Source organism: Carassius carassius, chromosome 4 (genome assembly GCF_963082965.1).
Source record: "Carassius carassius chromosome 4, fCarCar2.1, whole genome shotgun sequence".
Classification (NCBI taxonomy): domain Eukaryota; kingdom Metazoa; phylum Chordata; class Actinopteri; order Cypriniformes; family Cyprinidae; genus Carassius; species Carassius carassius.
Genome location: NC_081758.1, coordinates 9,732,603 through 9,759,255, shown reverse-complemented (window position 1 = coordinate 9,759,255; position 26,653 = coordinate 9,732,603). Strand labels below are relative to the sequence as shown.

The 26,653-nt window shown below is 37.6% G+C and overlaps 1 protein-coding gene across 3 annotated transcripts in view; it reads left to right on the top strand.

Annotated features, from left to right (window-relative positions):
* The first annotated feature begins 4,824 nt into the window (after nucleotides 1-4,824).
* The window catches only part of LOC132133461 (microtubule-associated serine/threonine-protein kinase 4-like), a 133,593-nt gene continuing 111,764 nt past the window's right edge, over nucleotides 4,825-26,653 (top strand). For all 3 annotated transcript variants that reach the window (XM_059546318.1, XM_059546313.1, XM_059546309.1), the window contains exon 1: nucleotides 4,825-5,270. In XM_059546318.1, coding sequence (XP_059402301.1) covers nucleotides 5,004-5,270 — 267 coding nt within the window. In that variant the 5' untranslated portion in view covers nucleotides 4,825-5,003. The remainder of the gene's footprint in view (nucleotides 5,271-26,653) is intronic.

Below are 26,653 nucleotides of genomic sequence, written 5' to 3'. Positions count from 1 at the left end.
TGTCCATCAAAACATAGTATAACTTGTATAAACTATGTATTTTACATTTTAATTACATTTCATACTGTCGCACTTTAGGAAATATGGTTTCGAAAAGTGGGACAGTATGATTAGCCTAATGTGGGACAGTATTTCAGTCAGTCAAAAATTTGCAGAGGGGCATGGTTTATGGGGCAAAAATGAATATTATCAGGGTTTTAGTTTTGTTATGCAATATTAGAATGCTTTTACTGCAGATGGGATTATAGATGATAATAATGGTGTCTTGACATGCAAAGGACTATTTGTTTTCAGAGATGTAATGAGTTAACCGCTGTAGGTTGTTTTTATTCAGGTAGTTCTCAAGGTTTGTCTAGCCTAAAGTTAAAATTAACTTAACCTAAAGCCTCAACTGTGGTTGTATATTTTGCCTTCAAACAGGCCTAGGTTATGCTTGTGGTTGTATGTGTTTGTTGAACTAGAGAACAGTCAAGAATTCTATACAAAACATATCACAGGTCTATGATAACAGTTACTTAATGTCTTAATAAATGCATAAAAAATGCATCAAAACTATCATAGTGTATTATTTGTCTGATGATGTTTGATTATTTTATCCATCCATAACCAAGAGAAATACTAACTTTCAAGATTTGACTGTTCTACATAATAACATATATAAATTGACAGAATTTACTGATTTAAATTTTGTAGTCTGACAATTGTTTATGCACAGTCAGATTAGCATAGTACTCTCATTATAGGCTCCATACAGTGTGGTAGCCATCATAGCCATAGAGTAACTGGATGTTAATCAATCCTCTTCAGTATCAAATTGCAATGAAACTTACATATACAGAGCTTGTGCAATAAAAACTCAGTTTCACTTCTGCAATCTAGCATGCATAGTTGAACTTTGTAGAAGAAAGAAAAGAGAAATCATTTATCGCTTGAGAACTTAACTTTAAAATTTCTCACTGAGCTCCGGTTTTGTGTGAACCCTTAAAAACAGCATTTTTATAGCAAATACTGATTTACTGTGCAAATGCAAAGAGTGAGATGTACAGACTAGTCTTTAATTTTTCTGGGGAGACCAGAGGAGTGTTGTAACACATTGTATTGTGTTGTGTGCGTGCTTGAGTGTAACTTTGATAAACTTATGTATGATTATTGATAAATGGAGGTGAACAACTATTTACATTTATCAGATGCTTTTATCCCAAGCAACTTACAATGCATTCAGGCTATATATTTGACCAGTATGTGTGTTCTCTGGGAATTGAACCCACAACCTTTTGCACTGCTAACACAATGCTCTACCACTGGAACTATAAACTATAAGCAAACAAATATAAAAAACCGATAACCAACAATACAAAAACAGTTCTGTGATTCCTTTACATATTTACAAATTACAAACAAGAACTTTTAGCTGTATGCCCTTTAAAGTTTTCAAGTAAGTTATAGATTCCACCATTAAGTAATCATTGTTATGATGTAACAGTTAAATTGGACAGACTTATATATATATATATATATATACATTAAAAGAAATTAAAAGACATTAAAATAATCATATATGATATATATGATATCTTTCTCAATATAAATGATATTTTTTTACCTCATGGCTAAATTCAGCTTTTGTTTACTATGTTCACTATGTTCGGTGCTGCATAACAAGTACAAAATGTGTGGTGGGAACTTGCCTTTTTAAGGGAACCAACACTTTTCTTAGATTACTCTAAGGCACTTGAAACTTTTGAGAAATGAGTGAACGTTTCAGATGACAGATCTCAGAAAACCAAAGAGGAACTGTTAAGTCAGTTCACTTCTTTGCTTCTATTGAGCTTTCAAGGAAACACATTTTCAGCCTGATGTAGGTACCACACATTCTAAAGTTTGACTACATTCACTATCTGAAAGAGAGTTTATGTTACTAATAAACTGCAAGTATGAAGTGAATACAGACATTTCATGCTTAGAAATATTTTAGAATACTATTGTTTCACAAACAAGTCCAGTGCATAAAGCAGCACAAAACAAGGCTAAACTAACATTTTTATCTAAATTATGCATTTGGCAGTTATATAGTTACTAGACATACTGTACTGGAGAACATGTGGTATGAGCTGTGAGAAGTTAAATATCTCTCTCTTTCTCCTACAAGCACACACACACACACACACACACAGGAAGAGACATGTTCACACTTCAGAGACTTCAACGTTAGGAGGCCTAACTTAGGAAACACATTGCAGTAACACTAAAAGCTTGTCCTCCTTAACAGCATCTATACATTTCATTTATCAACACAGAAAAGACATCCAGGCAAAACCTAAACCTTGACATAAACACTGTCTTACCATTTTAATGAGATTGGTTGTGTATAGCTGGAGACCTCATAGAGTCATCTACAGTATCTGCAATGTTGTTTATGTGTATGGGAAAAAACTCACAGCTTTAATGCAACACATAAGTAAACAGAGTTTTTACCCAGCTTGCTGTTAACAGCACATGGAGCGTGTTTTTGTCACAGCGCAAACAACGACAACCACACAGTGATCAGCGGGTTTGATAAAATTTGTAAGAACATCCTTTCAATTTGTTTACATGGCAGGGCTCCTTCTGAGAAATGAACTTGAGCAAGATTGAAAAAAAAATCATATATATTTCCTTTACTTATTTCAAATTGGTTCCAACATATGAGTAAAACGTATACAGAGCAGTCAAAGGGACATTCACAGGATATTGGTCATATATTTAGAGTAATGTACAGCACAGTTTTAAAATCCCCCACCTGTATGTTTATCAAATCTTTTACCACTCATCGCTTTGATCACCTGACGAATGGAAGACGACAGTCTTGATCCTTGATTTAGATAAGAGTGTGTGGGCTGTTTTGCTCTGTGTGAGATTGTGGTAAAGGTTGAGACTGAATCAACATCTTGTCATAATGATACAAGGATAGTGAGATGATAGTGATAGTGGTGAAAAAAAATCCATATTAGAACATACGGTGCATTCAGAGTGTTAAGACCCTTCATTTTATTTATTTATTTTTTTTCCATTGCATTGCATTGCACTGCGTTGAATTACATTGCTGCCCTATACTAAAAGGCATTCAATTATATATTTTATCTCCCCACATGAATTAATGCTCTGATATGCAATTTTAGCTGTGAGACCTTATAAGTGTGCCTTTCCAAATTATGTCCAATTTACTGAATTAGCCACAGGTGGACTCAAGTCTAATGTAGAAACACTTTTAACGATGATTCAGAGAAATGAGATGCACCTCAGCTATATAGCAAAGAGTCTTAAGAACTATGTGATATTTCAATTGTTTCTTTTTAATACATTTACTTTGTTATTGTGGGGTGTAGCGTGCCTGTATATTGACATGCTTTTTAAAGTATTTTAAGGTTACAACATTTTTTTTTTTGATAAACCCTAAATCCCTAACCCTAACCCCAATAATAACAAAACTTTAATTGCAGACCAATGTGTAAATTCTACCTTTTTCCATTGTTCAATAGGTCATATTAGGAAAATCACAGGCCAATCATACAGATATCAAATCTAACTACTGTAGATGTACGCCATCTAGTGTGCAGTAAGTGTACTAACTAACTAACTACTAGATATTTCACCTTTGTAATGTAAACTGTCACAGTACACAGTTGATGATAACAATAGACATTTTGATGACTACAGTATAAGTAACTTTGCAAGTATATATCCCCTACCAGTCATTAGAGTATTAATAGACTGTCTGCTTATTATTTGCTTACACTTTATTTTGATGGTCCCCCATATTTTAATTGTCAACTTGTCAACTTATTCTACTAACCCTAACATGTTGACATGTAGTTACAAAGTTATGTAGTAGAATTCCTAAATATGACTATTGTTGGACTATAACATGTTTTATTATTATTTAGTTATTTAATTGCTAATTAATTCATCTTGCTATATGATACATTTAAAAAAAGTCTATATTCGATGATCTGATTTTAATTTTGGATCCAAATGAAGCATTTAAATACGTATGCATATATATTTCTTGAAATATGTTTGACAAGCGATGAACTACAGTAGACTGAACTCTTGCTGATCAAGAGACTGTAGAGCACATCCCATTGCTTTTTTAACACTCACAAGAAGTGTGGTTCTTTCAACTGTCTGGGGATCCTAAATCAATGGTACAATTTAAACGATGGTTCGGTAGTCTCTTGGACACGTTTAGTGAATCTTTATGGACTAATAAAGATCTCACATCTCACCTGAGAGCACAAGGCTATGTTTATAAAGCACTATGACTTCAATATTTTGTGTTGTTTGCGCATGTAAACAAAAATCAGGAAAAAAATGCTTGTGTTCTTTTAAAGATGGAATATCTGTGCTTATTATGTTTTATCAATCACTTTGGATTAATTCTGTTTTCCCCTCAAAACAATAGACTATGCTGATAAAAACCGATGAGTTGAAGAAAATTTTATTCATCAAAATCTGTCAGACACACATATATTCCTTAAACATCTATGACATGGAATGCTTGTGCTAATTGGCAAATGACCTGCCAAACTAATGAAGTAGGAATCACACTTTACCATTAAATATGATACAAATAATTCGTGTCACCTGATTTCATAAAACGAACTGGAATTCCTTTTTATAGCTGCTGTAACTGGCAACTCAACTGGACTCAACACCCGACAAACCTTTTCTGTGGGCGCCATTGATTTAAAAGTCCTTGACCAGCGAGCTATTTTCTCATTGGCTGATGGGCGGGGTTTGTTTGGCCAATGAGCGCAGACTTTAGTTAAAGACTCTGCGGCGGCGGCGCTGCGTTAAACAGGACGCGAAACAAACTTCACTTTCAATGGATGTTTGTCATGTTATGAGGATTTATGTTAGTCGAAATTACAGCAGTACAGTGAAGGGAGTCCTCTCGGGCGCTCAGATAAGGTGTCCTTCAGCATGTCATTAGTTTAAGACAATTAACGTGATGTTTTAGGGCAATGGAGAGTGAGCAGTCAGAAAAATTTGGAGGCGGCGGAGGCGATTCTTCAGGTTCAGACACGCTGTCAGACACCGATACACAAGCCGAGCCTTATGAATCCGAACTAATGTTAGACTTGGAAGAATTTAAACATCACTGCTCAGATTTTGTAGGTCTTGAAGAAAAAGTGAAGGGAAGTGATTCTGATGAATGCAGCGACGAGATAAAAGCGAGAAACGGGGACCATCAGGAAGAAGGAGAAAATGAAGGGGACGAGGACGAAATGGTAAATTACATTGATTATATTAGCATTAAACACTTATGACATTCAGTTTGCGTATATGTGAATAATGAAAGCTGTAAGCTCGCGACTGCAGGTGTTTGTTTGCGAGAAAACGCTCTGCATGTTGTAGTTGACTGGCTAAAAAAAGATTTCCCATGTTGTTACTGTAGTATTGGAGAGTATTTGGTAACGTTAGATACTACAGGGAAAATATTTCCCCTATTTGATACCGATTGATGTTAAACAACCATACACTCTGCTCAAACCTCTAACCGAAGTGTTACACACATGCTGTTAATTAATTGGAACTTACCTGTTTAATATTTGTACAGGTTTTTTAAATTATTATTATTATTTTAAAAATTATTTTTGTCAACATAAGATAAAATCGGAATATCGCTGAACGAATGATTGGCATTTTCAGATTATACCGACAGTCACGTGATAATTGTAATAGAGCCATAAACCTGTTTAAATACAGTCGATGGCCATAACATGCACACTAAATTACGATCGCAAGGCTATAGTTTTCTCATACTAAATTAAGACCGGTCTCGTCTTTTAGCCTACACCTGTTTTCTCCTCAACGTTTAACTGATATTTTTGTCTTCCACGTTTAACCATTTACAAATGGTTACAAATTCTTAAATTAATGAATAAATAAATACACACAAACATTTGCATATTACAATAAAATATAGACACAATAGAAATTTGACTACTTTTTTATTATTATTATTTTTTAATACAATTCAGAGTTTGTTCATTAATAAACCACTTTATCCAAAGACTTGTTTATTTAATTAAATATTTATTTTTCACAATAATATTTACTTGTTTTAAAAAAATATTTAATAACATTATGTAAATGGATTTGTACTAAAAATTGGGAGGCCTTATGTTTATTATATTATTAAAATTACGCTTAATATATTATTGAAAAGAGCCTAACCATGTAAAGCCACTACAAAAGCAAATAAATAAATAAAAAATTAAAAATAAAAATGTTGTTTATAAATTGGCAGATTTACAAAATTGTGTATCACCTTAAAGTCAGCATGAACTCAACCCAGTTTACTTTATGAATACATGTACATGTACCTGGTCTTATTGTGAATGATGCATTGGTGCATATCATAATCTTTCATCAATGTGTAATAACTTATTCTACATCTAGCAAGACCTTCCTTTCCAATTGCTATCACAAAGTCTTTCTTTCTTTCTTTCTTTCTTTCTTTCTTTCTTTCTTTCTTTCTTTCTTTCTTTCTTTCTTTCTTTCTTTCTTTCTTTCTTTCTATTTATCATTATTATTATTATTATTATTATTTGTAATCCATGTTCTCCAAGGACCTTTCACCAATAATAACTCTGTAGTCTCACCCTAAACTATTTCTCATGAAGCAAATGTGCAGTGTTGTACATCTCAATGATTGCAGACAGGGAGTTTCTAACATGTAGCTGTAATTCATTCAACTGTTATTTGTAGCTGTTCATTTACAGGTACTCTGCATATGTACTTTGAACTTTCTCACATGCATTTTCATCTGGTTTCAGTTTCGTTCAGCTGTGGTATGTTGTGTTTGATTTGCACATGGTGTAAAAACAAAATCACCTTATGCTTGTTTTATACAATAGGTTTTTAAAACCAAAGTGAAATTCTGTGACCTTTGTTTGCCTATTCTAACCTGAAAGAAAGGTTAGTCATTGTCAAACCCTTCCTAACTGGTTTGTCCAGCATAGTTAATATGTCTGACCCTTTTCACTGGGTGTGACGTCTACCTGGCTTGCCCGAGGATTAGATGGCTTTGTCACACCAATCAGATACCTGAGATGCTTGTCGCTCTCAGAGCCATGTCATCACCTATTTACTTACAGCCAGCTCAAGAAAGACAGACTTCTGAGAAAAAGTGCAACTTTTCTTTCCCTGCTGCTGTTTGTTTACATACAGGGATTCCAACTACTGCATTTTTATACAGCCTTCATGTGAACAATCATTGAAGGGCCTGATCTGCATGCACTATTAAATGTCAGCATTTAAGTGTGTATGGATACATTTAAAGTGTCTGGATACATTTAAAGGGGTCATATGATGCGATTTCATGTTTTCCTTTGTTTTTGGAGTGTTAAAATCTGTTTGTGCATACAGACGATCCATAAAGTCGCAGAGATTAAAGTCTTAAACCCAAAGAGATATTCTTTATAAAAGTGAACGCTAAGCCACGCCTTCTTAAAAGACACACCCCACAATGTCTACATCACTGTTTGGGAAGATTTGCATAACGCTGCCCAAATTTATACACCAAGACTATAGTATCGTTGCGGCTGCTGCCATCGTTGAGACGCTGTATGTTTCATTGGGATAGCCAAACTACTTTGTTTGGCCCTCCAAAAGAGGACACAACTAGAAATCAGTGGTTAAGTTTGATTTACAACACTGTTCCAGAACAGTACAAAACAAATGTTCGAGTGTGTGCAGCGCATTTTACAGAGGAAAGTTTCTTGAACCTGGTAAGGAGCGTAACATTTCCATCATACGCTTGAGGAATTCACTAGATAGCTGGCCAATCAGATCACACTGCACTTTTCAGAGCGATGAGCTTTGTAAAAATCTATACGCTTCAGAAAGGCGAGCCATAGAGGAGCAACAGTAATGTATGGTATGTGGAAAATGTTTTATTTTTTTATAACCTTAAACTGATTAAAGACATTGTATTACACCAAATACACCAAATATTGTTCTTTTTGGCAACGTCATATGATCCGTTTTAGTGGGTATATAAAGGAATCATCCCCCTTTAAAAGAATCACATTTTGTTGCTTTGCATCCAGTTTTTGTTTTATCCAGCTGCATTTACTCAGTGGAACATATAACGTCCAAGAGAAAGATATAATACCAACATAGGGTAGATTAGTTTTATTTATAAAGCACTATTAAAACAATAGAGCATTGACCAAAGTGCTGTATAATAATGAAATATTACTCGTATATGAAAACAAAAACATCAAAACAGATAAAACACCATCTAAAACAGCACAAACCGAATCAATGCCTCAACACACTGCAGTCTCAAAAGCTAAACATAGAAGGTGAGTCTTCAGAGATCTTTTAAAAATGTAAGAGTAGGAGCGACTCTAATGTAAGACGGAAGACTGTTCCATCTCTTCGTAGCTGTCACTTGACCCCCCTTTTGTCACTTGAAAAAAAAACAGACAATAAAAAGAACAGAATCACTGAGTTGGAAAAATGATTACTCCTTTGTGTCCGTATTTTGTTGGAACACCGTTTGCTTTAATTACAGTCTGTTGGAATATTTGTCTACTAACTTTGCACATCTAGGCTTTGCAATATTTGCCCACTGTTCTTTGCAGAACTGCTCGAGTTCAGTTAAATTTGATGGTGAGCATTTGTGTACTGCAGTCTTCAAGTCATTCCACAGATTTCCAGTGGGGTTTATGTCTGGGCTTGCAGGGTCGCTGCTGGCCAGATGGGTGCCCTAAAGCAGAATTCCATCAAATATTATGGAAGTAAAAAAAAAAAAAAGCACCCACCATATGGGACAAAATATAACTTTAATAAAATATGTCAATTAATTAATTAATTAATTGTAATTGAATTATATTATTTACAAATTACAAGTTTAGTTATAGACTGTTAACTATGGCTATGATTTTAATAATACAGTTGTCTGATTGATTTTAGTGTCTCAAGCACTCCGAAATCATGCAAAAGAAAATTAATTTTACTACAGTAAAGTCATGGTAAATTTTTGCAAGGGTTGTGATGTCATGTTTTTGTTGAAGTAATTACAGAGGCTGTAGTATTTCTATTGCAAAAATGTGGCCACAAATTAAATATTTGAATTTGCCTAAATGTTTGGTCAATATTAAACAAGGATTTGATCGTCCTGTAAGTGTAACAGCAGCCATTTCCAGGCCTTTGGCTCCCTTTGCAGCCATTTGTAATGTACATAAATTGTTTGTTTTGTATTACATTATGTATTTTAACATGGTTTCATTATTTTAACATTGACATGTATCGTTATTACTTCATTGTTTTTATATAATGCATTTAAAGTAATTTTTTAATTGTCGTTGGCTTAGGTCTGTTTTTATAACCACAAAAAAATCGAATACTTTGTAAACTTTGAAGTAACAAAACCATGGTTAATTTGTGGTAAACAAGAACTATGATTTTTTTTTTTTTTGGTTTATTCGTAGTAAAACCATTTTGGTAAGAGAACGTGGAATCTCAGAAAGAATATTAGATGCGTTGTTGGTGGTTAAATTATACAGACATTAAAAAATGTCATCACAGGATTATGAAAATGATGCACAGGCTTAATTTTTCTTTTCTCAGTTGATGTCTTTTCATAGGTAGTTGTCCATCAGTTATGATCATTTGCATTTTATTTTATAATGAGATGTATGTGTGTGTGTCTGTGTTCATTTTATTATTAGTATAGAACGGAAGGTATTTGTTTTTTTTATCAACTGGGTTGGTTCCCCCTGGGAGATGGTGCCCTACACAAACTGTGTACTCTGCACATAGGGAGTGGCGATACTGAGGCCATGCAAGGGCATTCACCTTTTTCTCCTTCAACCACTTTGTGGTCAGCTTTGCTGTGTGCTTTGGGTCATTATCATGTTGGAAGGTAAACCTTCATTCCATTGACATCTTTCTGGCAGAGGGCAGCAGATTTTCCTTAATTTGATGGTATTTTGCCTCATTTGCCTTTCCTTCTATCAGTCCCTGCTTCAGAGAAACACCCCCATAACAGGATATCACCACCTCCATGCTTCACTGTAGGAATGCTTCAGTGTTGCTGAAGGCCTCTTGGTTGCCTTTGACCAGTTTCCTTCGCCTCTTTCATCCAGTTTGGAGTGACATCCTAATCTATGGGAGGGTCTGTGTTGTACCAAAATAGCTTCCAAATAGAGTAAATAACTTCTGTATAATAGACTTCACTGTGCTTCTAGGCATTGATAAAGCCTTTGAATTTTATTCAGTTTTTCGTATACATCTTCTGACTTGTACCTGTCCTCAACTTTATACCGTAGATCTTCTGACAGTGCCTTCCATAGTTGTTTGTTTGCTCCAGTTGCACTACCAATGACTGAAATGGTCAAGGAAAGATCTTTTCATGCTGAGCTAATAAAAATGACCACAGCTGATCACAGTTGAAAGTGAAATGGCTTTGTGTGCCATTGAGAAGGTGATTGGATAGTTTTTCCTTTATCCGTTTAAAAAAAAAATCTCCATCCACATGAAAACGCAAGAGCATGCTCTGAAGCAAAGTCTAGAGTTTGCCAAGCCAGCAGGTGGTGATATAATTTCAACTGTAAAGCCATGTTGGCCAATCAGAAGCCTGAAAAAATGTTTACAGTTGGTGGAGATAAGTGTATGCTCCAAAATATTCGGTTTCATTGTCTACACGATAACACTGCAACCAGAATCTTTGAAAATCTTCACCCTGGCAGGAGTTTTCAATAAATGTTCTGTTTCAGTGACCTGGTGCTGCACTTTCTTGTGAACGAATGGCCAAACCGCAAAGAAAAAGCTGCTGTTTTGAATATACCCACATGTGGACAGGGCCTCAGTGAATCTGTTTTTTTTTTTTTTCTGACAGGTTTGTTATATTATACATGCATCCAGTATGGTGCCATCACCAATATTGTTAATTTAAAGAATATTTCATTTTCCCATTATCTGTTTTACCAACCATGTAGTATTGCAACATATAAATGTAACAACATTTTTCAAAAACATGTATAAAACTGTATTTCATTTAAAAGTATCTTTTTTTTTTTTAAATGACACCAAATGACACCTACAGCATGAAAAATTAATTATTCAATGTTCATCAAGGAATATCAGTCACTGCACAAAAAGATCATTTCAGTATCATGTTTAACATTTAATATTCAGTCATGTCAATAGTATTGTATAACTGTGGTTGAAGCATGGGGGTATGGCAAGGCTTTCTTGTGGACTTACAGTATTTCAACCCAAACCTGAACGCTTTCACTCATCAACCCCATTTTAGGTCTCTTAAATAGCGTCTTTCTTTTTTACCCTTCCCTCATGAATACTGCCCCAGAAAAGAAACAGATGTGAATGCAGAGACTGCAATACTGCGACACTGTCCTGAACGTGTCTTTGATGCTTAAGTGTGACTTTAGAGACTACATAAGGACAGACCGCTTTCTGAAACTATAGTTGTGGTATAGTGGTTAGGTTTTTGGTTTTAGCCAGGTGGGTTTGAATGTAAAAAAAAAACTTTCCCTTTTCCGATTTGATGTGCAGTTTTTCGTTTGTTGTCACTACTGAGGCACTTTCTGTGCTATTTGTTTGGGCATGCCAACCAGCCTGACACGGCAACATTGACTCAACCAATTCCCTTCAGTGCTGCTAATGGTGCAGTAACCTTTAAATAATGAACTTATGATGAAAGAGCAGCAAGTTGTTGAGGGATAGTACATCACCTATGCTTTGTTCAGACAGGCATTTTGTCTGTAATAGAACGTATAGTGTCTATAGAGCTTTTTTTATGTAGATAAAGGCAGTACAAAAATGGTACCATGGTGTATGAATTCGGTAAAATGTATATTTAATTCTGTTTTAGTGTTGGGGAAAAGTAATGCAATAAAAAAAAAAGTGTCTGCATAGTAGACTTTTTATTAGGTAAAATATTTAAGTTTGACTAGTTTAATTAAAAAAAGCACTAGAATGTGTACAAAGCCTCAGAAAATTTGGCTGTTCTGTACTAATGCATTTGTGCACTAAAGACTCAATCATCAAGATCATATTACATTAGCAAGCCTAAAAGAATTATATTAATGGATCCATGATTATGGATATAATCTCTCAGTGTCTACATCACTGCTATAATCTCTCAGTCTCAAAATTTGATACCTTTTTAATCTTTTCTGGTTATATTTTTGACCAGTGAATCATTCATGATGTCATTAGTGTGCATTGTTCTCAAAGTGTTGAGCACTGTTATGTGTGCTGTTTATTTATTTATTTTTTAATCGGTCTGAATGAAATGGAGTGTTGGTAGTGTGAATGACATACTTGTTAAGAGGATTTGCCCTTAATCTGTTTAGGTTTTTTCCTGTGTCATCTCATCTCTATCATGCCTCTCTTTTTGCTGTTGATTTATTGGTTTTGCCTGCTCCACTGTTGATGAGACCAATATACTGTAGCATTGGCTTCTGGGGAAACCTACGGAGCCCCGCACATGACATGCAAGAAAATATAAATAAATTGTGTGCATGATTTACAAATTTGTTCCCTCAATGTACTACAACGGTTACTATTGCGTTCCCTCGATTTACTTGTGTGCACGTTTTAGTACATTGAGGGAACGAATTAGTAAATCGTGCACACGATTTAGCCTAATATTTTTTTCCTGCATGTCATGTGCGGATGACTGTGGGCGCCACTGTGGGCATCTTCTGTTGGGTGTAAGGAAAGAAATCATCAGTCATTAACTTATTATTCCTTATAATAATAATTAAACCTTATTCGATTACTTAAACAGTGTTGAATTTGAAGCTGCAGATCATATAATAGCAGTAAAGCTGACAGTGTGGTTTGGTTTGTGCTATGATAAGAAAATGGTTTACTGTTATGCCAGCATAGGTATTATTTAAGTGCTGACCTGTTAACACCCGTGTGGATAATTGGTTGTGGTAACAGCAAACCAGTTTGTAATGTATCTAATGTAAACTATGCCAGTGTCTGTTCTTCATAAATTGTATCTGTATTCAATCTTGTGATGGCACTGTTTGAGGTGGATTCTGATAATAATATTGGATTATCATAGACAAAAGCTAAGCCTGTGAATAATCAGGGAAAGTTAAAGGCTTCGCAAATATTTTTTTCTCAGGGAAGCGTTTACTGATTATTGAACACTCACTCATAGGCACTGCTTACACTGAAAACGGAAAAAACTAAATTGCTCTCATTATACTGCTTTGTGCTCTTTGACATCCATTATGTGGATAGGACAATGTTTATTATAGTAGGTGATTTTTGTAGGAATCTTCATATTTAAACCAAGGTATGCTATTGAGATGAATGAGAATGCAAATGATGACTTTCTGTAGTTACTTTATGGACCTCAATGATTTAAAAAGGCCTGGTTTATTAAAAATGCATTTGTTGTTGATAGATTTTATATATATAAAATCTATGTATGTATGTATGTATGTATGTATGTATGTATGTATGTGTTTGTAACGATGTACAAACTTCATAATCATCGGAAAGAAGGAGGCGGGAACTGGCGGACAATCAAATAAAAACTTTAATGACAAAATAAACACAAAACAGAAGTAATGGCAGAAGTAACAGAAGTAACCCCTCACGGACGACTGACGCGCACAAATAAAAAGCAGACACAAACTAAAGCCCAGGCCTGGTCCTCTCTCGTCCGTCACTGTCGTCGCTCCTGTTTTATATCCTTCCATCTCCTCCGTGGGACTCTAGACCGGTGGGTCAAGCAGGTGTCGCTCATTTCTCAATCACTCCACCGGCCTCACTCCTGTTCCCACGGCTCTCGGCCCCGCCCCACTCGTCACAGTCAAGTCACCTTTATTTATATAGCGCTTTAAACAAAATACATTGCGTCAAAGCAACTGAACAACATTCATTAGGAAAACAGTGTGTCAATAATGCAAAATGATAGTTAAAGGCAGTTCATCATTGAATTCAGTGATGTCATCTCTGTTCAGTTAAATAGTGTCTGTGCATTTATTTGCAATCAAGTCAACGATATCGCTGTAGATGAAGTGACCCCAACTAAGCAACCCAGAGGCGACAGCGGCAAGGAACCGAAACTCCATCGGTGACAGAATGGAGAAAAAAACCTTGGGAGAAACCAGGCTCAGTTGGGGGGCCAGTTCTCCTCTGACCAGACGAAACCTGTAGTTCAGATCCAGGCTGCAGCAAAGTCAGATTGTGCAGAAGAATCATCTGTTTCCTGTGGTCTTGTCCTGGTGGTCCTCTGAGACGAGGTCTTTACAGGGGATCTGTATCTGGGGCTCTAGTTGTCCTGGTCTCCGCTGTCTTTCAGGGCAGTAGAGGTCCTTTCTAGGTGCTGATCCACCATCTGGTCTGGATTTGTACTGGATCCGGGTGACTGCAGTGACCCTCTGATCTGGATACAGACTGGATCTGGTGGCGACGGTTACCTCGGAATAAGAGAGAAACAGACAAATATTAGCGTAGATACCATTCTTCAAATGATGTAGCAAGTACATGCAGTAGGGTGTTATGGGAAGTGTTCCCGGTTCCGGGTTTACCTAATTAATGCAGCCTAAAAATCCTTTAACGGATTTGGATATTAAAAGCATATTAGTATGTTATGTGTAAGCCAGGTTAAAGAGATGGGTCTTTAATCTAGATTTAAACTGCAAGAGTGTGTCTGCCTCCCGAACAATGTTAGGTAGGTTATTCCAGAGTTTAGGCGCCAAATAGGAAAAGGATCTGCCGCCCGCAGTTGATTTTGATATTCTAGGTATTATCAAATTGCCTTGAGTTTTGAGAACGTAGCGGACGTAGAGGATTATAATGTAAAAGGAGCTCATTCAAATACTGAGGTGCTAAACCATTCAGGGCTTTATAAGTAATAAGCAATATTTTAAAATCTATACGATGTTTGATAGGGAGCCAGTGCAGTGTTGACAGGACCGGGCAAATATAGTCATACTTCCTGGTTCTAGTAAGTTGCTGCTGCATTTTGGACTAGCTGTAGTTTGTTTACTAAGCGTGCAGAACAACCACCCAATAAAGCATTACAATAATCTAACCTTGAGGTGATAAATGCATGGATTAACATTTCTGCATTTGACATTGAGAGCATAGGCCGTAATTTAGATATATTTTTGAGATGGAAAAATGCAGTTTTACAAATGCTAGAAACGTGGCTTTCTAAGGAAAGATTGCGATCAAATAGCACACCTAGGTTCCTAACTGATGACGAAGAATTGACAGAGCAACCATCAAGTCTTAGACAGTGTTCTAGGTTATTACAAGCAGAGTTTTTAGGTCCTATAATTAACACCTGTTTTTTCAGAATTTAGCAGTAAGAAATTACTCGTCATCCAGTTTTTTATATCGACTATGCATTACATTAGTTTTTCAAATTGGTGTGTTTCACCGGGCCGCGAAGAAATATAGAGCTGAGTATCATCAGCATAACAGTGAACGCTAACACCATGTTTCCTGATGATATCTCCCAAGGGTAACATATAAAGCGTGAAGAGTAGCGGCCCGAGTACTGAGCCTTGAGGTACTCCATACATCTTCATTCACTGCTACGAACTGATGACGGTCATATAAGTACGATTTAAACCATGCTAATGCACTTCCATTAATGCCAACAAAGTGTTCAAGTCTATGCAAAAGAATATTGTGGTCAATTGTGTCAAACGCAGCACTAAGATCCAATAAAACTAATAGAGAGATACGATCAGATGATAAGAGCAGGTCATTCGTAATTCTAAGGAGAGCAGTCTCAGTACTATGATACGGTCTAAATCCTGACTGGAAATCCTCACATATACCATTTTTCTCTAAGAAGGAATATAATTGTGAGGATACCACCTCTTCTAGTATCTTGGACAGAAAAGGGAGATTCGAGATTGGTCTATAATTAACTAGTTCTTTGGGGTCAAGTTGTGTTTTTTTTGATGAGAGGCTTAAATAACAGCCAGTTTGAAGGTTTTGGGGAAATATCCTAATGACAATGAGGAATTAATAATAGTCAGAAGAGGATCTATGACTTCTGGAAGCACCTCTTTTAGGAGCTTAGATGGTATAGGGTCTAACATACATGTTGTTGGTTTAGATGATTTAACAAGTTTATACAATTCTTCCTCTCCTATGGTAGAGAATGAGTGGAACTGTTCCTCAGGGGGTCTATAGTACACTGTCTGATGCGATACTGTAGCTGACGGCTGAATGGTTGCAATTTTATCTCTAATAGTATCGATTTTAGAAGTAAAGTAGTTCATAAAGTCATTACTGCTGTGGTGTTGGGAAATGTCAACACTTGTTGAGGCTTTATTTTTCTTTAATTTAGCCACTGTATTGAATAAATACCTGGGGTTATGTTTGTTTTCTTCTAAAAGAGAAGAAAAGTAATCGGATCTAGCAGTTTTTAATGCTTTTCTGTAGGATAGATTACTTTCCCGCCAAGCAATACGAAATACCTCTAGTTTTGTTTTCCTCCAGGCGCGCTCCATTTTTCGGGGCTGCTCTCTTTAGGGTGTGAGTATGCTCATTATACCATGGTGTCAAACTGTTTTCCTTAACCTTCCTTAAGCGTAAAGGAGCAACTGTATTTAAAGTGCTAGAAAAGAGAGAATCCATAGTTTCTGTTCAGGAATTTGGATACATCAGGAAGATAACTTAAAAAGCAGTCTTTTGTGGTAGAAGTGATGTTTCTTCCATACTTGTAACAAGAAGTAGAATTTACAATTTTGGCTATATGAAGTTTGCACAAAACTAAATAATGATCTGAGATATCATCACTTTACTGCATAATTTCAACACTATCAACATCAATTCCATGTGACTGTATTAAATCTAGAGCATGATTTCGACAATGAGTAGGTCCTGAAACGTGTTGTATAACCCCAATAGAGTTCAGAATGTCTTATAAATGCCGATCCCAATGCATCTTTTTCATTATCAACATGGATATTAAAATCACCAACTATTAAAACTTTATCTGCAGCCAGAACTAACTCGGATGTAAAATCACCAAACTCTTTAATAAAGTCTGTATGGTGCCCTGGTGGCCTGTATACAGTAGCCAGTACAAACATAACAGGGGATTTATCATTAACATTTGTTTCTCTGGATAATGTTATATGAAGCACCATTACTTCAAACGAGTTATACTTGAAGCCTGCCCTCTGAGAAATCCTGAAAACATTGTTATAAATTGAAGCAACACCTCCCCCTTTGCCTTTTTCATGTTTATAACAGTAATCTTGGGGGGTGGACTCATTTAAAATAATGTAATCATCAGGTTTTAGCCAGGTTTCTGTCAAACAGAGGACATCTATATTATGATCAGTGATCATATTATTTACAAAAAGTGTTTTCGTAGAAAAGGATCTGATATTCAATAAGCCAAGCTTTATCATTTGTTTATCCATATTGCATCCGTTTTGTTATTTGTTGAACCTCAATTAAATTGTTAATCTTAACTTGGTTTGGACGCTTTTTGTATTTTCTAGTTCGGGAAACAGACACAGTCTCTATAGTGTGATATCTGGGTGAAAGAGTCTCTATGTGCTTAGAATTAGCTGACCTCTGTGATGTGAGGCAGCTAGCAGACGGTCGGTTTAACCAGTCTGTCTGCTTCCTGACCTGGGCCCCAGTTAGTCAAGTATAAACACTAAGACTATTTGCCATATTTCTAGAGAGAAGAGTGGCGCCACCCCCGGAGGGATGAAGACCATCTCTTTTCAACAGGTCAGGTCTGCCCCAAAAGCTCGTCCAATTGTCTATGAAACCTATGTTATTTTGTGGGCAACACTTAGACATCCAGCCATTGAGTGATGACAATCTGCTATGCATCTCGTCACCACGGTAAGCAGGGAGGGGACCAGAGCATATTACAGTGTCTGACATCGTGGTTGCAAGTTCACACACCTCTTTAATGTTATTTTTAGTGATCTCCGGCTGGCGAAGTCGAACATCATTAGCGCCGGCATGAATAACAATCTTACTGTGTTTACATTTAGCATTAGCCAGCACTTTTAAATTTGCCAAGATGTCAGGCGCTCTGGCTCCCGGTAAACATTTGACTATGGTGGCTGGTGTCTCTATATTCACGTTCCGTACAATAGAATCACCAATAACTAGAGCACTTTCATCAGGTTTCTCAGTGGGTGCAGCACTGAGTGGGGAGAACCTGTTTAATGTTTTGATCGGAACAGAAGAGCGGCGTTTTGACCCACGACTACGCTGCCTCACTGTCACCCAGTTGCCCTGCTGCAGGGGCGCTGTTGCCGGAACCGAACAATGTACAGGAATCCCTGAGCTAGACGCATCCAAAGCCTTATCTAGAGCCCTAACATTCTTACTGTTATCAATTAAAGTTTGTATACTTGTCTTCCCTGGATTTATCACATGTGAATCCCTCATCTGCGACAGAGATAGATAAAGTGTACATGTGGCAAGAGGTGCAAATAACAATAGCAGGAGAAGCCATTACTCACCGTGCTTGATGAAATATTCTTACTGCGGTTTTTGATGAACTTGTGAAAAACTGGAGCGAGAGAGAGGAGAGGAGAAAAGAAAACAGTGATAGGTTCGAATGAAAACGCTACTGACAAGGTAACGAGTGCTAACGCTTTGCAGGTGTACTGCACTCACGGATATAAAATAAAAGTGAACGATCAAAATTAATTTGATAAGATTGATCGATAATATCAGAAATATGGTGTGAATTAAGTTATATTTCATCACTTTTAAAAAAAGAGAGTGATAGTAAGATAAAGATTCTAGAGAAAAAAATAAATAAAATAAAACGGGTACACGGAGCTACGATTAGCTACAGAAGGCCAACAGGAAGAAGAGAAAACACTGTCCAACAGCGACACCCGCAGTCAGGGAGTGGAAGTGTTTGATTTAAAATTTGCATTCTAATTAATGTGCAAATTAATTGCAAATTAATTACAAAGCAAAATGATAGCTTTAAAATAGCTTTAGAAATGAATATTTTGGTTCCGTATAGGTTCTTTTTTATACCATAAACATTTTAATTTTATATATTTATTTATTTATTTAATGAAATTATATTCTAAATATGAAATGAAAACTGCCAGTAGGTGGTGGCAAGTCTTAATGGAGTAGTCATTCGGTCATTCATTCAAATTTCAACCAATAAATGAAAATGTCTGAAATGGGTCACTGAATCATTGGCTCACTTGATTCATTCAAAAATGTGAACTCATTCAGTAATAAAAAAAAAAAAAAAAACTTGTGTGTTGCTCAGATGGGCACAACAGTTCTGCTGTTGCTTTGTTTGGAACTATTTTCACTCGCAATAGTTTTTTTTATAAAACCATTAACACATTTTTACTATAAGAGGACTTACAGGTTCATAAAGGGTGTGTAAAAAGTGCTTAGAATTTTAGGACTTTTCCCCCCATAATTAGTCACACCAAATTAAGGTGTTAAACTGAGAATTTACTTGTTAAAAAGATGGGGGTGACCATGTTTGCAGGGGGCATTTGCCAGCTCGCCATATAGCAAGATTTTTGGGAGGCAGGTGTCTTTCATTCTACAAATATGCCCAGTCCAGCAGAGGTGGCGTTCACAAAGAATGGTGTACAGGTCACTGGAACCAGTTCTCTCAAGTATCACAGAGTTTGGCACATGGTCCTTCCAGCATACACCCAGTATGGAGCGAAGGCAGCGAAAATGGAAGGCATTGAGGCGATGTTCGTGCTTCCTGTATGTTGTCCATGTCTCACTTGCATATAGTAAGGTGCTAAGTACACATGCATGGTTTACACGGACTTTGAGGAGCAATGAGAGGTACTTGTTGTGCCAGACACGCTTGCTCAATTTTCCAAACATTGATGATGCCCTCCCTATTCGCATTTCAAGCTCTGCGTCAAGGTTATTGTTGTTTGATACTGTGGAACCCAGGTAGGTGAATTTGTCTACAACAGATAGACATGTGTTATTAATGTATACTGTAGGGTTCAGGGTTGCAGGTTGGGCAAGAATAATAATTAGTCTTTTTAAGACTAATCTGCAAACCAAACTCTAGACATGCAGCGGCAAAAGATGAACAGAGTAGTTGTAGATCTGCCTCTGAGTGGGCAACAAAGGCAGCATCATCAGCATACAGCAGCTCACGTACCAGAACATGGCGTACTTTGGTCTTCGCCCGCAGTCTGGCCAGATTAAACGGTTTTCCTGAGCTGCGGGTGTGTAGAAGGATACCGGAGTCATCAGGGAAGGCACGGCGTAGTAGGGCAGAGAATAAAATTCCGAAGAGGGTAGGAGCAAGGACACATCCCTGCTTTACCCCACACCTTATCTGGAACTCTTCAGAGCGAGTGCCTTCAGACTGTATGGTTGCCTTTATGCCCTCATGAAACTCAGTGACCACCTTCAGTAGCTTTGGAGGGCAACCAAGTCTTTGTAGGATAAGGAAAAGTCCAGATCAACTAACGTAGTCAAAGGCCTTGGTCAAATCTACAAACACCAAGAACAGAGGTTTATGCTGTTCAATACACTTTTCCTGTAGTTGTCGAACACAGAACACCATGTATGTTATGGAGCGGCCAGCACGTAACCAACACTGGCTTTCGGGGAGGATCTGGTCAGCCAGGATTTGTAGACGTGGTAGAATAGTGTGAGCAAATATCTTGCCAGCAAGACTGAGCATAGATATTCCTCTGAAGTTGTTACAGTCTGCACTGTCCCCCTTGTTCTTATAGATGGTGATGGTTTTGGCATCTCTAAGGACATCTGGGTACATCACCACCTGCCTTATAAGCCTCATGGGGGAGGCCGTCAGCTCCAAGAGACTTATTATTTTTCAGTGCTTTAATTGCAAATTTGACTTCCTCAATGGTAATATCTGCATCCAGGTCAGACATGGGGAGAGTTCAGGAACAGCAGCAGTTATTGCCAGTGTGTTGGCTGTGACAGGCTGAGCATAGAGAAGGCTGTAGTGCTCTGCCCATCTCACCAATTGAGATTCCAAATCAGTCAGAAGTTCACCTGATAGGGAACAGAGTGGAGAGGATTTTTTAGGGACTGGGCCCAAGGCTTCTTTCAGACCTTCAAAGACTCCTTGGATGTTTCCAATGGATGCACTTGACTCAATACGGTCACACAGTGTGCTCCAGTAAGTCTGCATGGCTATGCGAGTGACCTGTTGGACATTGCGGCATGCCTGCTTCAATGCTGCCTTATTTGAGCGAGTGTTATGCTGCAGATAGGACTGCTGAACGCTTCGAATCAATTGCAGGTAGGAGCAGGCTGGCATGGGTTTTGAACCAGTCAGGTTGGGATCTGGATCGCTTTCCAAAGATGGAGAATGCAGCCTTTGTGGTAACAGAGTGGAAGTGCTGCCAGGCAGCCGTGATGTCTGCATGAGGAGGTGAGGAGTCAAAGCTGGAAGCAAGTAGTTCCTGGAACGCATGCTGCGATGCAGGAGCATGGGTTGCAGAAACATCCAGACGAGGAGTAGGCTTGGGCCTGGCGTAATGAAACTTGCTTGGGACCATCCTTAGTTTGCAACGTAGAAGGGCGTGATCAGTGTCACAATCTGCTGAATGCAGTGATTGGCAGTGCGATACTTCCTTCAAATGCTCACGCTTCACCAAAACATGGTCAAGTTGGTGCCAGCGCTTAGAACGTTTATGACGCCAGGTGACCTTGGAGGAGCTTGAGCCCTGAAAGAATGAGGAGGGGACACAAAGTTTGTGGGTGCTACAAAGTTCCAGTAAGCGCTGACCGTTGTCATTCATGTTGCCATATCCGTGGTTTCCCAGAATGTTAGGCCATGCACTAGTTGGCACCCACTCCGGCATTAAAGTCACCAAGGATCATCAAACGTTCGTTTGAGGGGGTCTTCTGAACAATGGCGCTAAGTTGATTGTAGAATGATTCCTTTACATCTAGATCAGAAGTTAGTGTAGGGGCATAAGTGGCTATGATTGTAACTGGGCCACAGTTTGTGTGCAGGCACAGTAAGGAGAGATGTGAGGAGATGGGCACAGGTTTTTCCACTGAGGACAGTAGCTTGTTTTGGATTGCTAAGCCAACACCGTGCATTGGTCTGTCACCGTCTGGGTATCCGTTCCAGAATAAAGTATAGTTTTTTTTTTTTTTTTCTGGACAGATCCAACACCTGTCAGCCAGGTTTCACTCAGGGCAGCTATGGAGATGTTAAGTCGGAGTAGTTCTGCGTCAATCAGAGCTGATTTACGAGGTGAGATGCAGTCCATGTCAGAACTTACGCCAAGAGAACGCACATTCCAGCATGCGATGGAAGTGTACACGACAGTTGCAGGATGACGACCAGGTCACGCCTGCTGTACATGCGAACCTTGCCGAGCAACGACAGCTCTCTCAAGGACAGAGTGCTCCCGAGTTGCCAGTCGTGGAGGCTGAATGTTAAACATCGTAATGGAGAGATAAAATGCTCATAGTAGAGAGCGCCCAGGCAAAATAAGTGAAAACATGCATGCCCAGGTCAAACTTCCACCTCTGGACTCAATGCTACAGATGTGTGACGGTTGGTGTAGTTATGAGTTGCCCCACAGTGACCAACTGACTAGGTCTATTGCCCCGTGACCATTGGCGAGATGCTCTTCTGCTCACCGGGCGGCTGAGACAGACCAACTCAGGTGCTGTGATAGCAAACGCGCTCTGATACTCAGCATTCCAGCCCCTGCTGCCGGGCTAGCAGGGTGGACTGGGTTTTGTCTGGTCTTTCGCCTTTGACCTGTCTGGCTTGCTTGAAGCTACCAGGGGTACAAGGCCCCTGCCAGCTTAGCTCTCAGGGTCATTGGGACTCACAAGCTGTTCCGCCACGACAAGGCACCAGTCCATGGTTTTTAAGCAAGGATATATACTTTAAACATCCTCTAAATACATATACATCATGATGTCTTCCAGGCATCTGTGGCTTACTATTTTTGGAGTATATTATGATTTGGGATGAACTAATCTTATCTTGATTTTAGACAGATTTACTGCACACAGAGCAAACAAGCATAGTGACAAAACTTGATCCTATTATCTATCCCCATTAAAACCACAAAGCTGTCTACACTGCAAGTGTGATCTTGTTTTACCACATTGTGCAACGGCTTTATGGATTTATAATTGGACTGAACCAGTTTTGCTTTCAGTACATTTACACGCTGTGCTCAAAATCTTAAATCTCAAATAGTATGTGAAAAGAATTACTGCATATTAAATGATCTTTTTCTGTTTCTGTTTGCATGAACGGCATTTTCTTTTTCCTCTGACGCAGTTTTTTATTTTTGTGTTTTCTAAAGGAATATTCCAAGTTCAGTGCAAGTTAGGCTTGTACAGTAAAACAGCATTTGTGAATTAATGTTGACTGCCACAACAATTTCAATCTGTCCTTTGTGTTCTTAAAATAAATTAAAAAAAAACAATAGGTTTAACAATAGGTAAAAAAAAACATTTCTGAGGCTTTAAAAGCAGAAATGTAATGCATGTCATCTTATTAAAGCAATTAACTTAAATCTTCTGTTAAATCTTGTATATTATTTGACTCGGAAAGTTGTTGAAATTGTATTTATTTATTTATTATAGTAATTTTTAAGCTTGTGCCATTTTGCTCCCATGGCAACAAAGTTGTAAACTTGAAAATAACTTTACACAGAAAAGTTAATGTTAGATTTTTCCCACCCACACTAAATTCATGTTCAGTATTTTAGCATTCATGGATTGGCCTCATTCACTTCCTTTGTAAGTGCCTCACTGTAACCCAGAATTATTATTTATATTATTATAATATTATTTATATTATTTATTACCCATAAAAATTTGGGTCGCAATGGTATTTCAAAAGGTCGCATATGCGACCATTTTGGTCGCAGTGTAGTTCCCTGCTGATCCCAGAATGTTCTTTTAAAGTTACATTTAGTGCTGGGCGGTAAACCGGTTCATACCGAAAACCGGTGTATATTTTCGTTACGATGTTAATTTTGAATATACCGCCATACCGGTGTATTTAATTACTTAGCGTTCGGAACGAACGTTATGCTGCACCACGGCCACGAGACACGGTTTAAGACGGACCTTTACAATGTTGCACTTCTAAGCAGTGACTGCGAGGCGTGGTGAGGGTACACACAGCAGTGCTCTGGTGTTACGTTATAACGCCGGTTTCACACAGTCCGTCTGCAGTGCGTATTAACGGATTTCAGCTGCACGAGGTGTCAAGGAGCGGTGCTCTGCAGCAGTGCAGCGATTGTTAACGTATTGAGTCTATTTTTGCTGTGCTGCAGGCGCTGAATTAAAGTGAAAGCGCATTGTTCGCTGGAAAAATGTACATGGATTGACATGTAAACGCAGCCACATGGGTTTTGGGCTAGTTTTAAAACAAGAAAAAGAGCACTTTTAGATAAACAAGGAAAACAATATATATGTTCACTATTATGGAAGCAGAAAAACAAAGTTCATTATATGACCCGTTGGATTGCTTGTGATAAAGATTTAAATGCAAAATGCACGAGACTGTTTCTGTCTGTGGTGTTTTAATTTTAAATATTTTAACAAGAAAAGTAGGCTAATTATTGTGTTTAAATGTTTTGCCGCTTGCTTGAGCAGCTTATTATACACACCTAGAAATAAAATGCATGAATAATGCGTTGTTTATATTTATTGAGTTTAAACTAATGTCTATATGAAAGATTGTTACTGTTCTGTGATAAAAGACTTTACGATGCTGAAAAGAAAAAAAAGAAAAAAAAAAAAAAATATATATATATATATTATTATTATTTTTTGCATGATATGAAAACAAAACAATGAACAAATGTTGTGTTTGTGGACTAAACAGATGCGGATCAGTAGCGGACTGCAAACACGTCCTGTGTGAATCGAAAGCACTGTGTGAGTCCATGCTGCGGACTGCATATGCACTGCAGGCCGATTATGCATATATAATATCCATTTTATGCAAGTGCTGTCGGGCTAAAATTGTCGCCAAAGGCGGCAACACGAGCAATTTTCTCCAGCACCTTAGCCGCAAGCACGTCTTGGAATATCAACCAGCAGAAAATGCATTGTACACCTGATTATGCATGAAAAAAAAAACGTCATAAACCGGAAAACCAGTATAATTTTGAAAAAACGGTATATACCTTTTTGGTCAAACCGCACAGCACTAGTTACATTGTAACAGTGAAGTCAGCTTGGTGTGGTTTGGCTAGCAGACACACTGCCATCTGGCATACGTCTCTGGGCTTTTGGGAGGTTCTTCATGAATGAACATGTCCAAATAAAGACAACGAGCAATTTCCTTTTCCTCCACATATAAAAAATAAACAAGCTCGTGTACTTGATCATGCCTCTAAAAAACACAAATCTGTTTATGTCCAAAGGGAGATTTTGTCAACACAGGAAACATGGCTTTGCTACTGAGATTTTGCAGGACTATTGACACCAGTAAACCTTTAGGAGTAAAGGAGAAGTGCAGTGTGAAGGGGGACATGCCTCTTGTAGGCTCTTTTAGGGAACTTCTGTGACACTGGGACGTTCTGGTGAAGCTGACCCCAGTAGCACAGAACAGTAATGTGAGCTGTTTAACCTCCAGAGGAACATGATTTAGTTGGAAATGGAGCAGGGGAAATGTTAAGGTTAGGCAGATGTACAGTGATGACGTTAGCTTTTGCACTGATGTTTTTCATCATTGGGAGTATAAATATATATATATATATATATATATATATATTTTTTAGGGTGAAATATATCATTTATTGTAGCTATCTCTTAACAATAAGCTGTTATTATTGAACAAATTACATGTCACATTTAAACTTTATTTAAGGCCTCTTTGTCTTTTAATAGTTGTGAGGGGAAATAATATACCAAACATTTTTGATGATTGGATGTTCCCTTAAAAAAATCTGGATGAAAGCTTGATGGAAAAATAGATTCTTATTCAAATTAAAACTGCATTGTCTATAGTTTGTCATAGAAACCAAATATAATTTGTTCTTGCGCATTATATTACATGACTTTCAAAAACTTGGAACAGAGCACAAACTGACTACTTCTGGTGTTATTTATATTCTAGAGGAAAAGATCAAACATACTCCTTTACAATGAGATGAAGGCAGGTTAATAAGGACAGAATCTTAATTTTTAGGTGAACACTTCCTTTAATAATGAGCATGTGAAAATTGCATTTAGAAAATGGGGGGATCAGCAAGTGATGCAAGATAAATCACATTGCTTCTACAGAAAAACATGAGTTTATGAATTTCTAAGTTAAAGCTCCAAAAAGTTATTCAAATGATTCCTATTGTGAAGTACAAATAATCTGCTCACATGATTGTTTCTGTGTGGCATTTTGAAGGATTGTTTAAGCCCCCAGTGTTTTGATAGCTTGACATTGTGTGAGCAGCCTCCTCAATTCCTCTGCTGATTCTCAGGATATTAGGCTGTTGTTTCAGATACGCAGTAACTAAACCAGACTGAAAGTCTATGGACCATTCAGAGCTGTAGCTTTTGCTTTGTGCCAAATGTCTATAAGATTGAAGGTCTGTATTATTGACTTGTATTTCCATTCATGCCTGTTTACATATGGACTGCAAATTAGATTTTGTCTAAGTAGGGGAAGTTCATGGCT